Source organism: Phaethon aethereus (assembly GCF_964289735.1).
Source record: "Phaethon aethereus genome assembly, chromosome: 1".
NCBI lineage: Eukaryota > Metazoa > Chordata > Aves > Phaethontiformes > Phaethontidae > Phaethon > Phaethon aethereus.
The window spans coordinates 46,255,978-46,271,946 of record NC_138575.1 but is presented as its reverse complement, the minus strand read 5'-3'; the positions used below and the strand labels follow the sequence as shown (position 1 = coordinate 46,271,946).

Here is a 15,969-nt window from a genome sequence, read left to right as displayed (position 1 = left end):
TTTAGGTTTGACTACATTTTTATGCTTTTGTCAAGTAGCTACTTTTCCTGACCATCCAGTCCAAGTGTATGTTTTTAGACCATAATCTTTAATAATGACAGTTCTTTCTTCAGTTAATATTGGCAGACACATTTGTTAATTATTGATCCATCTTCATCTCGATTTTCTGGCTAGACATATAGATTAAGCCATAAGAATGATAAGAACATATATATTACACTGCTTATAAGTCTATGGCACTTTTTAGATGCATGGCAAGATAAATAGTGAATAATACTGCTTAGTCATTCACATGATGAATATTGAAGGGAATTTTTTTTCCCTTTTTCTGTCATCCAGACTGAATGCCGAAAGGAAATAAAAAATTTTCCTATGTCCTGTAAATACTAGCTCACTTACTTAATATCCTATCCTACTTTTTTTTTTCAAAATGTCTTTAGTAAAGAATAAAGGTGGCTACTGTGAAGACTGAGACTTAGAAATTTCTTTCACGTGATTTAGCATGTTTTGAAGCCTTTCGGCCCAAAGGTTAGGAAAATGGTGTTTTTATATTGTTGCCTTTTAACTTTTCATTCAGAATTTTCAGAAAGATAAATATGATAATGGAAAATCAACATTAAACCAGCATTAATCAGCACAGCGTATTCTATGACTGCCCAAGTCTGAATTACAAAGGAAATGAAAAAAGGAAATGATGTAGTTTTATTTGAATTCACATTTCCCAGGACTGGAAAAGTATCTTTCAACTGTATTTGTATGTCATAATTTTTTTCCCAGAAAAATGTGTTTTCTTCTACTTAATAGGTATGCAATTGCTGGGTCACTGTATATTTTTATAGTAGCTTGTAAGGGGAAATGAAAGTCTGTTGAGTCAAGAGCTTGACCAGCCATTTGCCCTCAGGACAGTATTGACTGTTTTGTTTTATAATCCCATATTTTTTCTGTGTTGGAAAGATGATTTTAGACAGTATCGGTACACAAATACTCCCAATGCACTTTTGAAAGGGAAAATGGCACCAAGAGGTTAAGGACAAGTGCAGAAGAAATAGGGTGCATTTTTAGAAGAGACACTGTTTCTCTTTTCTGCTATGACCACTTACCTTTATAAGGCTGTATGTATGACAATGAAGAGATGTGCACTATAGCAAAGACTTGAAGTCTTTTCAAGCTAATATGTTATTACTGATTTGTGGTATGTACTTAAAGAACAAAAAGCATTAGAAGGTTTGATTGCTTGTCTTTAGCTATAAATTGGAATTTTGCATCATCTGTAGAAGACTACATTTTGTGAATAGAGTTGGAGCAACAAGTCTGATATTTTCAAACTTGCTCAGTCACTCCAAGTACCTGGCCTGTTATCTCAACAGTGAGACCTGATGCTCAAAATGGCATAGAACAGCATCAGCAGGGCTGAAGCGACTTAGAGAGGCTATTCAAAGACTAAGCATCCTTGAAAATTAGATTAATGATGTCTTCAATTAAACAACCAAATTAATTACTGCTTTTGGAAGTGTAACTGTAAATATTGTTCCCTTTAACAGTCCTTTAGTAGATTCCAATTTCAAGGGTTGTAATCCCATTCAGAATTGTTGCTCTAGTTAGCTTCAGGACAGAAAAACTACTAGGGTAAATCTACTTTTGGGAATTTTATTAGAACATCAGTAACATTTCAATTCTGTGCAAAGTGAAAGAAGATACGATTACCCAGTTTTATGGGTTTTATTCTGGTTATTCATGTTTCTCCAGTTGATGTTCATTTCATTCAGAAATATGTTCACTGACACTACGGAAAAATTATGAAATTTTAATCGAGGAAAAAAAACCACACCTGCTTTTGCAAAGGCCTGCTGATATCCACAATCCTTACTCAAGTGAGCATTCCCAGTTCCCATGTAAAATATAGGACTAATCAGTTGTGAATTTTAGCTTTTGATTCAGTTCTTTAAGTTCTTACTCAAAGGACCAGTTTAGCAACTTGCATCACTCTTTGAGACAAAAGATATTTTCCAGATGGAGCAGAAATAGAAATAAATGACAAAGACAGTTGCCTTGGCACAAGCTTTCCTGACAGCCTTTATCTTCTAGATACAATTCTGCTACTCATTTTCATTAGTAGTTTACTCTCTGAATAGTTTTTATACTTGTGGAACAGGTTACATCTCAGCGTACGTAAAGATTACAGAATCAGTATAAAATAAAGGAATAGAATGAAAATTAATAAAATAATACTGTTAGGAAGCAAAAATATTTTTTGAAGGGAGGAGAGGCAGGTTAGAGAGGATATCTATTCATAGCAAGCTGGGCTAAGTTGTAGTACTTGAACACATTATCTCAAATTTGTATCTTCTTTTGTTTTTCCATCATAGGTCCTCATCCTATTTTTAACCTCATGATGAGGCACATAATGTAAGATGTTCACTTAAAAAGAAAAAGCCTCTCTGCTGAGGATGATACATAGGAAATGATTACCATCTCTTATGTTCTTTCATAATTTCTCTCATCCTTAATGTACTGTGATCCTTTGCAGTAATTTATGTGATTTAGATTCTACATTTACTGGTAAGACATGACTCTTTGCCAAGTGCAGTGATACCACTGTGTGTAATGTTACAATATAAACAACCTTTAAGTTGTCTATATTGTAAATAGTGTAAATGTAAATAATGTTGTAAATAACAAAAGTGATACCTAAGTGATATGAAACAGGGTTAAATAACAAGCTGACTGTTTTCTTTATTTCTTTTCTACCATCTGGGATCACTTAGAGTTTTTGGTCTTGATTCATCAAGAGTTAATATTAGATTTGACGGGAATTTTATGAAAAATACTCATAAATGCAGTCACTGCTATGATTCTACATTAATTCCAAAGACCCTCTAGACTTCTTAATGCAATATATAATTACACCACAAAACAGAAATGCAGTCACTCCTGGCATCAAAAGTGGACGGCAGAGGACACAGGTTGTGTACTAAATACAGCTTAGTATCTGTGCTGTTGGCAATTGAAGCCCAAGAGTCGTGGAGAAAAGAAAAGTATGTGTCTTTTCAAATCAGGTAAGGTACAACTTAGTGGAACAGAGATGAATCTTCCCTCAATTTTTTGTTGTTTTGTTTATACATTCTTGCAGTTCTGCCATCCTCTCCTCCTTTAATTCTCACATTATGCTCAATGTCCAGAACACTTTTCTATATTCAAGCATTACGTTTTCATTCAGTTTCTTTTTTAGATTGACACAGTGAATCACTGTCATGAACACATAACTTAAATAAAAACAGTGTTTATATTGGGTTCATTTCAGTTACCTAATAAGCTTCTGTGTACAATCTTGATTTACTGATGGTCAAGTTATATAGAGGAAATACAGATCCAGTGCTGAGGAGTTCAAGTGTTGCAAAAAAAACCAGAATGGTACTTTGAATATTTCATCCCAGCTTTCTTGAACCATGTGGAAGGGGAGTCAGATATAGAACTATTTAATCAATAAGTCTTGAGAGTGTGAGAATTAATTTTTCATGCCTATGATAACCAGAATATTGTACACCACTGCTGCACAAGATTCCTAGCTGTGGTCAACAGTTGTCTGTCCAGAATGTACAAAAGGAAGGAAAATTTTGCTTCTGCTCAAGCAAACAAGTTGCAAAATCAGACATGGTGGTTTTTGGACTTATTTGTGTTGTGGTTGCATTTGGTGATTGTTGATTATGGACTACATACTTGATTCGTTGCAGAAAATGTATTCTGGATTAGCTCCTATATTCATAAACTCACTTAGATATTGAATCAGTGATTTTAATTTTATTGACCTTTTATAGCATAGAGATAGTGTTAGAAAAATTAATTCTGAAGTGTGACATTTAAAAGAGAAATGGTTATGAAAGTTTGAAGTTGATTAGTTGATGTTGACTCTGTTTTTTCAAAATAATTGCAATACTTGGTAAAATGTCCCAGCATATACAACAAAGCAAGGGTTCCTTCAAAAAGGGATTACATTCATAATTGCATTTCCTCTGAAAGCTCCAGTCATTGTTCTTGTGCTTGAAAGGGAAGCCATTGTACAGAATACGCTTGTTGGGACATGTTTTAACCTTTCCTATTGCTGACATACATTTTATACAGCTAACAGAAGATATTTTGTTCTGCAGTGTACTTGCCTTCATAGGTTACACAAATCCTTATGTTTGAGGTTAAAATATAGGTCATAAGTGCATACTTACTCTTGTAAGACATGCTTCCCTGTACAAGCATTGGTATTTGTGTATTCAAGATACAAAGCAACAAAGAACAATGATGGACAATATTGATAATCAGCTCTTAATTACAGAAACAGGGTGAATAACAGGCTTTACTTATCACTATGATAAGCTGATCTGTTTCTACAAGTCTTCCATTCCAAAAGGATTTTCTGCTTCTAGCAGAAGGCTGAAAGGGAACAAAAACTTCATGTACTGTGTTTCATTTTCCTTAATTCTCCCTCACACTTTGCTTTCTGGGAGCCTTACCAGCTGGGAAAGTTTAGTTTCTGAAACTTGATACGTGTGAGTTTTATACCTTCTTTAAAGTATATTCATTTGCCAAATCATGTTTTTGTGTTGCTTTTTTGATGGCAAAAATGGAAATACTTTTGGTGTAAAAATGAGCTAAAAGGAATTGTAAATTAATTTGGATATGGAGAACAATTAGATGTGATATGTGACTTTATGAACATATTCACTGCAATTTGACATGCAATTTGAATATCTTTTGTCTGAACTATGGTAAAGTTTTAACATCTTTTCAGCCACTAATAATTGGACATCAGAACTCTCCAAACGTTAACAGTTTTCAGTTTAGAGCAAATTCAGGGAATTTTAGCCGGATGAGTGATGTATCATATGATATTCCCTCTCTATTGATATCTGCAACAGCAGATATTAATTCAAGTACAGTATTGTAGATTTTGGATGCTTAGTAGGGTTTCCGTGAATCTGTAAAAGTATAAGTGATGTGGTCTAGGTTTAATGTGAAAGCTCTCTAATGTTCTGAAAACCACACACTCTCACTGCTCCTGGAGGAAAGCATGTTTCTTTAACATGGTTTTCCCTGAGAGAGACAGAAATGAGAACAGTATGTGATATAAAGTCCATATTTCTGGATAATTACTCACCTAATTAAATAAGAGCTGGTGATTTAAATCTTAACTCAAAACATCTGCTTTTCTATTGTGCTACATATTCTGAAGAGAAACTATATCACACAAGCACTAGCATATTAAAAAGCTAAGTGTGTTTGTCAGTTTAAAAAAGTGCATCTTGTCTCTGCAGTCAGAGATACAAGTTTTTGTATTAGTGTCCCTAAATTTTCAAAGTACTTCACATAATGGTCTGAGATATATATTTTTTTTTTCTCCTTCTTTTTTGATGTGTAACTTACGTTTTTTTTAATACGTATATATCTACGTACATGCATAGATCAACATATACCTATATTTTTGTATCTATGATAAAAAATAGGCTACACATCAAAAAAGAACACTAGGTTTTTTAACAAAATTATACCACACTGAAAGTTTTGGAGAGGGGTATCTAAATAAAATGAAAAGTCAACATAACAAATATAATATACATTCAGAGCTTGGTAACTCATACATTCAAAAGTAATTGGAACTAAAGGCATCTCAGGAGCATTGCCATGTCATACTTTTAAACATGCAGGATTTCTTTTATTTTCCTATAGATTTGTTTTTTCCTCCACTGCAACTCTTTCACTTCATGGAATAATTAAGTAATTCATTGGAAGACTCATTGGAGCAAGTATTTGACTTGGGATTACATCCTTTGTGAGCAGTTCTACCACTGAGCTGTAACCATGGTCTGTAGGTCTGTTTCTCTGTTTGTCATGTTGGGTCTGTTCAGTTTCCTTTATTCTGTTCCATTTTCTGCTCGCTTTCAGGCTGTGTTGCTTGATACCCAGCTTAGTGGTTGTGGCATTCAATTAGACATGGAAGACCTGGTTTCAGCTCCTTGTTCCGAGGAGATTGCTGAATCCCAGCTTTGGGACTGCTGGCTTTTCTCAAATGTGACTGTCTCTCTCTGTAACTGTGAACACACATTCTGTCATGCATCAGTTTGTACTTTACTGAATTTACCTATACTCTGTCTGATTCCTCAGACGTTTCATGTTTTTCAGAAAAACACTGCTTTACACAAACGTTTTCAAGCTGTTTGGGTGTTACGTTAAAATTACATTCTGTTTCCATGAGGGTCCTGCAAGAACATCGTATTGGTCTGTTTCTCAGTAAGCTAAAAGAAAATGTATAGTCATTACTGGGAGCATTTTCACATGAGGTAAAAGTTAGTGGAGAGATAGAACAACAGTTACAGTGCCATGTGTTCTCTCCAGATCTATAGTGATTAGCTAGAGAGATGTGTTTATTGGAACTTAAATGTGGGGTGGGGGTGGCGGGGGAGTGTTGGGTTTTTTTGGTGGCGGTGGTGGGTTTCTAAGTGCAAATTCTCTCACCTAAGCAGGAAAGCCAAAACAAAAGATAAAGGATCAAGGGCACTATTTTGAAAAGAAGTAATTTTGTCAAAATAGTGGGCAGATAAGTCATGGTGGACAGTCATCCCAATAAGAGCTCCCAGTGGAAGGCTGCAGCTAGAAGATGTGCAGTCCTTCAGGAACAAACAGGGAACAAGCAAGTTAAAATACAGCAATAGTGTTGAGATTGTGGAAGGCATTATTGAGACTGTCACTAGAGCAGTCATGTTTAGCTTTGGTACTTCACATTTCTTAAAAATGTTGACAATATCTTTTTAGGAATGAACTAGCTTAAGGTTTAGCAAATGCCACTATGGGAAGATGAAGTGAGTTTCCTAAATCCCTGGTAGAAATGAGGATTAAAACATTGTGAAAGTTGAAGCAAGAGAGGTGTAGACTAATGGGTACAGTTATTTAATAATGAAAATAATTGTCTGTTGGCAAAATGTAAATGGGATTTTGCACATTAATTCTTCAAATTACGCATTTTCTGAGGAAACTAAGAGGTAAATCTCTGTCATCTTTCAGGGCAAACGACCTTAAGGGTCCATAAAAGAAACTTTATTCATTGCACTGAAGGGAAATAACACACGTTTGGTAGGTAGATTATAAAGGAGAAAGTATCAGCTCAGAATAAAGAGTTCTATATTCAGATTACCAACAGTCTGGTATCTTTCCTTTGACCAGTTGAGGGACCCCTTTGCTAATACCGGCATCTAGATCTTGTGGAAGAGAACTCAAAGAGGGGAGAACAATCTGTGATCTGAACTCTAGGTCTCAAGAAAATGTTCCAGACTGTAGTTTTCCTTTGATTTAGTGAATCTTATAGAAGCAATGTCGTGGTAATTATAAGAAATTGTTAGACATGACTAGGATCTGAGAGGATTTTTTGTCTTTGGCTTACAAAATGTGATTTATTGTGGTGTGTAGCACACTGGCATACACACATTTAAACAGACAGACATGTCTGTGTCTATCCCAACTCCTTTCATAGTCATTTTTCTTTAGAAGCTGTGTTGTTTTCAGTTGCTAAAAGTGTTAAGATAAAACAGAATAAAAAACAGAGGCAGCCTGGAAAGTCACCAGGCTTTTAGATTTTTGACAAGTTTCATTTTGAAAGTACCATTTCTTAAGTGGTTTCTCTGTCTCTCTTTTAAACCTTATGAATAAAGTGCTTGACAGAACACATAAAGTTAGTTTCCAACCACTTTACATTTTTTACCCTTTACTGAAACCCTACTTTTCAATTTTTTTAAATGGAACACTTATTTGTCATTGCTAAATCTTGTCAAGTTCTTTGAATATTACTTTCTTTGATGTCTTCATGTAGTTCAAACGATCTGTGTGTGAAGAAAAAATGCAATGAGTGCTTCTTGGATGTTCAATGCAGGTGTTCACGAGTATTATCGACCTTAAAAAATAACTTTTTTTAAAGATATTGTATATAGCTAATGAGCTAAACTGTAGGTCTGTAGCTTTGTGAAGCACAGTAAGGCTCCGAATAAAATTTCAGCCTTATACTTAGTGATGTTAGGTAAACCTTTCCTAAAGAGACATTCAGACTGAAGATGAGAAAAAAGAAATAGGAAAGAATGAGAAAAGAGAGGTTTATAATGTGTATTATATTTAAACTGACTGTAGCTCTGTAAACGGTCTCACAAATATTTATTTCCCACTATTTGCACCTGTAGTAGCACGAAAAAATTAAGAAATATAAAAAATATTAATTTAGAGAGCAATACACTGTTTTTTTATCTAGGCAAGACAGTCAAACAAAAAAAACAAACACCTTCATGTTATTTAAAGCAAGTTGGTATATGTTAACATAGCTGTCAGCAACTAAAATGATAAAATGATCATTGTTATTAAATACAGCTGTAAGCTGTACAGAAGGAATGCTTCAGGTTAGTCAGAAGAGGTCCTCTGTTTTTCACTGTGCATGCTTTCTTGAAATGAAACTGTGTTATTGGTTAACTGGGATGCTTAGCATAATCACTTTGCAAGGCTGTGGTGGAGGGAGGTGATTATCACTGAGAACAGATGGGCAGGTCCAAAGCGTTGCCAGATTCTGCACAAGCTCCATGTACTGTAGGTTCTAGCTGTCTTGTCTTCGGTATTTCAAACTCTTATTCACTGTGCATATTTTGAAGGACTAGCTGAGCTAGAGTTCAGGGAACGATGACCTTACAGTTTAGCTCACAGATGTAGCAGTGGGGAATTCAAAGCGCTGTCACTATACGTCTGAACGGATGGGGCAAACTGCATTTTGTACGATTGCCTCCCTAAATATATGAAAGGATTTGTCTCCGAGCTTAGCACTCTGCTCTGCATCTGTAGCTCTCTGTGGATTGTATTGTCTGTGTGACCAGAAATGATATTCTCAGATATGAACACTGTCTCTGCCTCTCCTAAAGTGCATCCTCCTAATGGGACCCGGTTTTATACTTTTCAGGTAAGTGTATTTTAATAAAACTGAAAGGATTTTTCTTCATACTTAAACGATAGGTAAACTTTGAGTAAGTGTAGCTAATAGGTTAAGAAGCTTATGTGTTAATTAGTTTTGTATTGGTAGGAGAAAATATGTAAGAAATCAGTATCATCACAGTAAGTTTGCTGCCTTAAAAAAATCACCATGTAAATTGTTCCTAAACAAACATAAAATTGCATTCACAATGATTTTGCTATTGATTGTCTTTCCTAATAATATTATCATCTTACAATTAATTAGATTTATAGTTCCTTAGATGGACCCACACTGTCTTTCTGTTTAATTCAGATAAGCACTGTGTGGTTATCCAAATTCATATTATACAAGAAAATATTTTTAAAACTTTGTATGTTGTACCTGTCTGGATTTTTTAATATTAATCCTGAATGTAGTTTCTTGCTAGCTGATGCTTAATTTGATTCATGTGGATAGTAATCATACATGTGCAATTGATAGAACAGAATCTATTGTTAGTATTATTAAGGTTCTCAGTTTTAAGCCAAGTTTTCCCTCATTCAGGTAAATAAGATTGTGTGCTTAGCTAGAGGTAAGAATTTATTATATGCTCTAATGTGCAAACCAGTCTAATTACAGCCATCTTTCACTAGGATTTAATTAAAAGAAATCTTCAGTGCCTTGGCTCTGGAAAACTATGTAATCCTACATTAAGATTTAACAATAATAAACCCCCCCACAATCCCCCTGCCCCAGCTGCTCCTTATATCAGTCCAGCCCTGCAGGGCAATTCAAACCCTCCACTGCTTAAAGTGGCAATACCTTTCTCAGCTCAGCCTCTGATACAGTTAGGATTTAAATAACCTTCCTGTTCCTGATCGTGTAACAGTTTTGTCTTTTTGGTTACTTTATGCTATTGTAGAGTGATTCCTTTAATATGTAATAAATCCTGTGTGTGCTACCAGAGCAAGCAATCTGAGGCAATTAAAAGTTGATCATAAAATGCATGGCAAACTTCTTTCACAAAATACAGGTACCCCATTCTTTGAGTCCAATAACTACATTTCATTCTTGTCTTCTTTAATCCATTGTTTTTAATTGTACTGTCTTGCCCTTCTTGCAGTGATGTCAAATGATAGTTGAGGGCTGTGCAGAAAGAGTGGCATCCTCCTAACAGTGACGATCTGCTGATCCTGGCAGTGATTCAGAGACATGAATGCCCCAAGCCTGTTCCTCTACAGCATGACTACTTTTTTCACACACTGACATCTAAATATTCTGTACAGCCTCCTGTAGCTATGCTCTTAAACACAGTTGTTGACGTCAGGTATTCTTTCTGAGTGTGTTGAGTTGAAAAAAGTCACTAAAATTAGGATGCTTGGCTGTGGTACCAAATTGACTATTTTATTATGGGGTACTATGAAAATAAGCTCTAACAATGAAGTATGTAATTTTTTTACAGTACGTATTGTTGCTACTAGCAATCTCGGTGACTACTGTAGACATTATCCCACATACAAAAACTTCTCTTTTAAAAATTGTTTCTTCAGCTGATTTTTAATCTGAGGGGACAATAAATAAAAAGGAAATACAACCAAATTTCTTGTTGTGGTCTGGATACTTTAATGAGCAATGTAGAGGTAGATGACCTTGGAAAGTAAAGCTGCTAATTCAGAACAGTCTGTGTTTGTGTTCTAGAACAGCTTGGTGTTATCAGTGCTAAAAGAATCCCTAACAAATTAAAAACAATTGACCAAAGAAAGCCTATATTTTCCTGTGATGCTCTTTTTGTATTATTATTTCTATTTTTTTTTACATATGTGCAGTATAAAGAGAGATGTGTGAAGCAACTTTCCAGCTCTTGCCTTGACTTCCTTTGTCGTTCCTTACTTCCTAGCTTTTGACCACCATGTTTGTCCTATCTACTCTTTCCCTCTTGAGTTACTTCTGTCTTTGCTTGCAAATGTAATAATTGCTGAGAACGACTTCATATGACTCTTGTTAATTGTTTTGATCTGTTTTAAACTACTTTCACCTTTTGCTTTCTTACCTGTTCTGTTGTTTCCACATTGTAATTTCATTGAGACAGTATCTCTTTCTTTTAAAAAGCTTGCAAAGTTATGGGACAGTGTAATGGTTCTTAATTTGAAATATATATGCTGGTATTTAACCTAAATGTGTGAAAATAATCAGCAAAGCCAATGTCTAGCATGTCTAAAATGGAACAAAAACAAAAATTGTGAGATGGGGGCCTGAACTCTGACTGATGGAGGGTAACGAGTGATTAAGCTACTGAATTAACGGTACATTGACATAATGATTGAGCAGCTGAATTAATTGTACATTGATTCAAAAATGCAAATATTCTTTCAGCAACAAAAATGGTACTGAAGCATAAAGCATATATGCAAGTTGTAACTTTATTATTGGTATTTCACTGATGTTCTTAGGAAATAAGACTAAATTGGCCTCTACTGGCCAAGGAATCAGACTGGCTGTACAGGGATGCATCTAGCAGAGCACTTGGGTTGGGGAAAATCACAATTAGTGATTATAATATAATATAATATAATATAATATAATATAATATAATATAATATAATATAATATAATATAATATAATATAATATAATATAATATAATATAATATAATCTCTACAAGGTTTTGAGAATTTATTAAGATCTTAATCAAATGCTTTGAATATTATGCTTATGAATATCAACTTTATAAACTGTGTTCACTTTATAAGTGAGGATTAATTGAAATTAGAAGTCTGCCATAAATTTTCAAATTCAGATATTTTCTTCCCTGATGAACTTTATTTTTAGTAGATGACATTAACAAGGATTTTTGTGACAGCTAAATGCAACATTTAAAATTATGTTTTCACCTGCAATGACAGGGTGAATAAACAGTTTTTTTCACTTCCCCCTTCTTTCCCACTTTGTTGTGTTTTATTAGCTTCTTTGGTCTCCAGGACACCTAGTGTTCAGAAAAAATATTGAATTTGAAAATTACATGGATAGCTGCCACTATCTAGAAGCTATGAAATTCCTAGTAACTTTCTTCTGTTCAGGAAATGTGTCCTGAAATTCTGCAAATGTTAAAAGCACAATTTGGTTCAGTGTAGTTGCTGAACCACCTGCTATAATTAAAAGAAGCTTAAGCTTTGATCCCTAGACTATGCTTGATTAAAGAAATTAAAATAGAAGACTATATAAGAGGAAGTCATATAAAGAATTTATGTACTGTATGAAAGGAAGGAGTTTTAACACTATTATGAACAAGGTTTAGTTTTATAAGAGCCAAGGCAATACCAAAGTTTGGTCCTTTGTATTTCAGGATCTCTCTGTTTCATCTCAATTTGCTTATGCCAATCTTGACAGACTTCTGCAGCTGTGTAGCAGAAAGCAGTGATTTTTTTTTTTTCTTTTTGACTCCTAGCTTGATAAGACGATGGTATTTCTGCTACTCTGTGTGGATAAATTATTTTGTTAACAGTCCCACAGTGAACATGTATCTTTCATGAACATTATAAACATCGAAGTCCAAGTGGTAACATTGCCTTGATCTCTGGTTGGTCATGTATTCCACTGTATTTAGTGGTGATTTGCACAAAATAATGATACAGGTGTAAAAATTTGAATTAGAAAGGAGGTATTTTTAACTTTGTCATTGGTTATGAAATGGGAAACATTAATGCACTGAAAAAATATTTTTTAATCAAGCTGCTTTTATAGAGAACCTGAGGGTGGTTCCTTTTTTGTGAAAGCATACCACAAAGAAACTTAATTTTGAAATTTCAGATTTCAGTTTTGGAAGTGTGTAATACTGCTTTGATCATTTAAAAGCAACTTAAGTTTACGTTGGTGTTTATCATATCCAGTAAATATTTTTTGTTTTCTTAATTTGGTTGTCTACTCTAAATCATGTGAATACTAACTTGCGCATCTTCTAAACATTTAAAATACCTTCACATTGTACACGATGTTTATTTCAACAGAATTTGAAATTGAAAGAGCCTTTTTTCTGTTTCAGCATTTTTGCAAAAGAAAAAAACAAATATTTCTATGTGCAGTATCTTTAACTCTTGTAACTTTCAGTTATTAAGCTAAGCATACATCTAAAGCACTGACCTAAGCACAGACCTAAATGAGAACTAAAATAGTTCTGCCAATAGGCAGAACTTAAGAACTAGGCATGTGCGGAGAGACAAACACGCTCAAATTGCAGCGGTACACGGGGTCTCATGGATCCGGCTGCACCTTTAGCTTTGAAATCAGCAGTATGTAGTAACAGTTTCCATAAATGTTAAACACAAACTTTCAAATATTTGGAAGCAATACTAGCCCATTTTATAGTCAGGTGAGATTTGCGGTTTATAAATGAACTCTTAGGACAACTTCTTGTTGACAACAACAACTGTACTCCTTTTTGCTAGCAAGTAGTGAAGTAAGGGATGATCTTTTCTGAAACCCTGGGAGGTTAAAGCAATTTTTTAAAGTTATCTGATGATCAGAAGGTCTATAAAGAAATAAAATTACTTTTTTACAAAACCTGCAGAGAAATCCTTAAATATTCATATGAAATAAAAATGTAAATGCACTATGAACTACTGTGAAAGTGCATTGCTGGTCAAAGGTTTGAAACTGGGTTACTGGGAAACTGGGAAACGTTTCTATACGTAAAACATACCTATCACCATGATGCTGATTACTAGTGTGTTTTATTTCATAGCAACTAAATGTTACACTCCAATGATAGTGAATTAACAACAGAATGCAAACAAAAATGTTACTTTCTGGTATAGAATATGCTTTGAGCTGTGTGAAAAAATGTATATTCATAAGAAATACTAGATGCACTCATTACTTTTCCTATTAATTCCTATATTAACAGTTTAAATGAATTCTACGTGTACACAGAACTTCTGTTTTATACGGTCTTGTAGTTTTAGTGTTTCAGTAATCCTTTGTTCTTTCATGTATCTTCTTATGTGGAAATAGTAAATGAAACAAAAAGCCTCTCCTGTGAGAGAGAGTATCTTGTTAAAATTTATAATTGCACTTAGCAGCATACATTTATCATTAGATTATGCTTTGGGCGGGTATGCCATGCTACTCTGGCATTGGTTGTCTATGGTAAAACATGTGAATACTAACTTGCACAACTTCTAAACATTCGAAATACCATAGGCCATAATTCTTTTTCACTGCTTTGTTGCCTCGCATATTTCTATGCAATATAATTTAATATCAAAGACAACAGCTTTTGAGTTTCTTTGCAGAAATCCCCAGTTCTTTGAAAAAAATTCAGGTTTTGGTGGTAGAATATTTTTTATATTCTATTTATACTTATTATTATATTACTATATTATTATATTATATTTTTATATTTATTAGTCACCTTGTATCTGATGTGATACACTCATACCACTACAAAATTCTTGTAAAATCTGTGTTTGATGACTCTGTTCCCACTCTATGCAGACATAATTGCACGTGTAGAAAATATGCTGTATATAACTTGCAAAATAGGGCCAAAAATTTGTGTGTACTTTCAATGCTCTGTCACCAGGTCCACAGAAGGACTGTGGAATCTGATCTTACCTCAAACCCTTCAGCTGGCTGAGCATGTGGGCAGCTCCTTCCAGCGACCCTCTGCCAGGCGTGGATTTCTCCCTTAGTTTTGCCTAAGTAAAGATTTTTCTCACTCAATGCATTGGCACAGTATGTTTTTTTACAAACACCACGTAAAAGTACTAGAGGCATGTTCTTTGTGAAAGCCGCAAGTCCATAGCCAACTGGTAACTTGTGTCAGTAATGATGGTAAACTTCACTGAAAGGCCAGCTGTAACAGCAGTCAACTGAATAATTGGTTTTGTGTGCAAAAAGTTGTGGTACAGATCATACAGATTGTTGTAGACTTCAGAAGGTTTGAAATCTCTGTTAGTGAATATAAATAATAACAATGTCAGAAAAGCTGACAGTGAGTTGTTTTTAAAGACTTCTGACATGTTAACAGTGACAGAAAACAGTAATTCTGGACCAGTGCTTTACCCTATAGCAAAAAAAAAAAAAATCTATTAAAAAGTCTGGGCAGTGTCCAAGGCAGGAGACAATAATAAAGTGATTTGCATTGCAAATAGCTAGGAAATATTTATAGCCATATAAGTGGGTTTTATATAATTTCAGAATTTAGACATTTCAGAGGAATAGTGTGAGGAATATGCTTACAGGCTCTTTTACTCAGGAATAAATGACAAATGGCAATAGAGGCTGGTCTTACATTACAAGTGAGTGATATTTATTCTTATTTACTATTATCATTTTGCAATACGTATTTTTATTGCCTGTTTTGTGAAGAACAAACTTAAAAGCTTTTCTGCTCAAATACAGACATGTTAATGCGTGTTAATCTGAATGTACCCCAGAATATTAATGTTCTCTGTATTCAAACAATTATAAAATTTTAAAGGAGAAATATTCAAAAATTTTATGGATTAAAACATGTTACACCAAATAAACTTTCAATAAGTTTCATCTGGTAGTGCTGTTAATTTTTTTTTTTTTGTACAATGGAGAACACTGTGAGAATTTGTTAGTCATTCCAGCTATAGTGACAATAGTAGGTTTAATCATTTTACCGAGTTGGTGAGAATGTGACACTTGGACTCCCAAAATGGAACAGAATTATTCAGGATGACAGGAAAATAAGAACGTCGTCTAAGTATTCAGCTAAAAAGTCCTAAAACGATGTTACTGGGAAGTATTTAATATCATGTGCCTTAAGTATCTGGGTAGGTAACTCTGTTTGCACATGGGGTGTTTTACGTAACTCTGTTATGCCAGAGAATTGTGAGTTGTGGCCATCAGGTTCATGAAAGACAGTGTCCCGACCACCAGCAATCCTGTCTGCACCCATGACACCGGGACCATCTTTGATAAGCTGTTTGTTTTCTGCTTAGTTTCTGAGTTTTAGCTGGAGTTGTGCTAAGAGGTGCCCC

At 34.4% G+C, this 15,969-nt stretch overlaps 1 protein-coding gene across 5 annotated transcripts in view; it reads left to right on the top strand.

The window, feature by feature from the left end:
- PPFIA2 (PTPRF interacting protein alpha 2) overlaps positions 1-15,969 on the top strand; it is a gene marked incomplete at its 5' end in the record, with an annotated part of 338,907 nt that overhangs the window by 83,243 nt on the left and 239,695 nt on the right. For 2 of the 5 annotated variants that reach the window (XM_082013924.1, XM_082013923.1), the window contains one exon: positions 8,891-8,971. The exons of the other annotated variants lie outside the window; for them this stretch is intronic. In XM_082013924.1, coding sequence (XP_081870050.1) covers positions 8,891-8,971 — 81 coding nt within the window. Of the gene's footprint in view, positions 1-8,890; positions 8,972-15,969 lie in introns of those variants that run through there. 5 annotated transcript variants of the gene reach the window in all.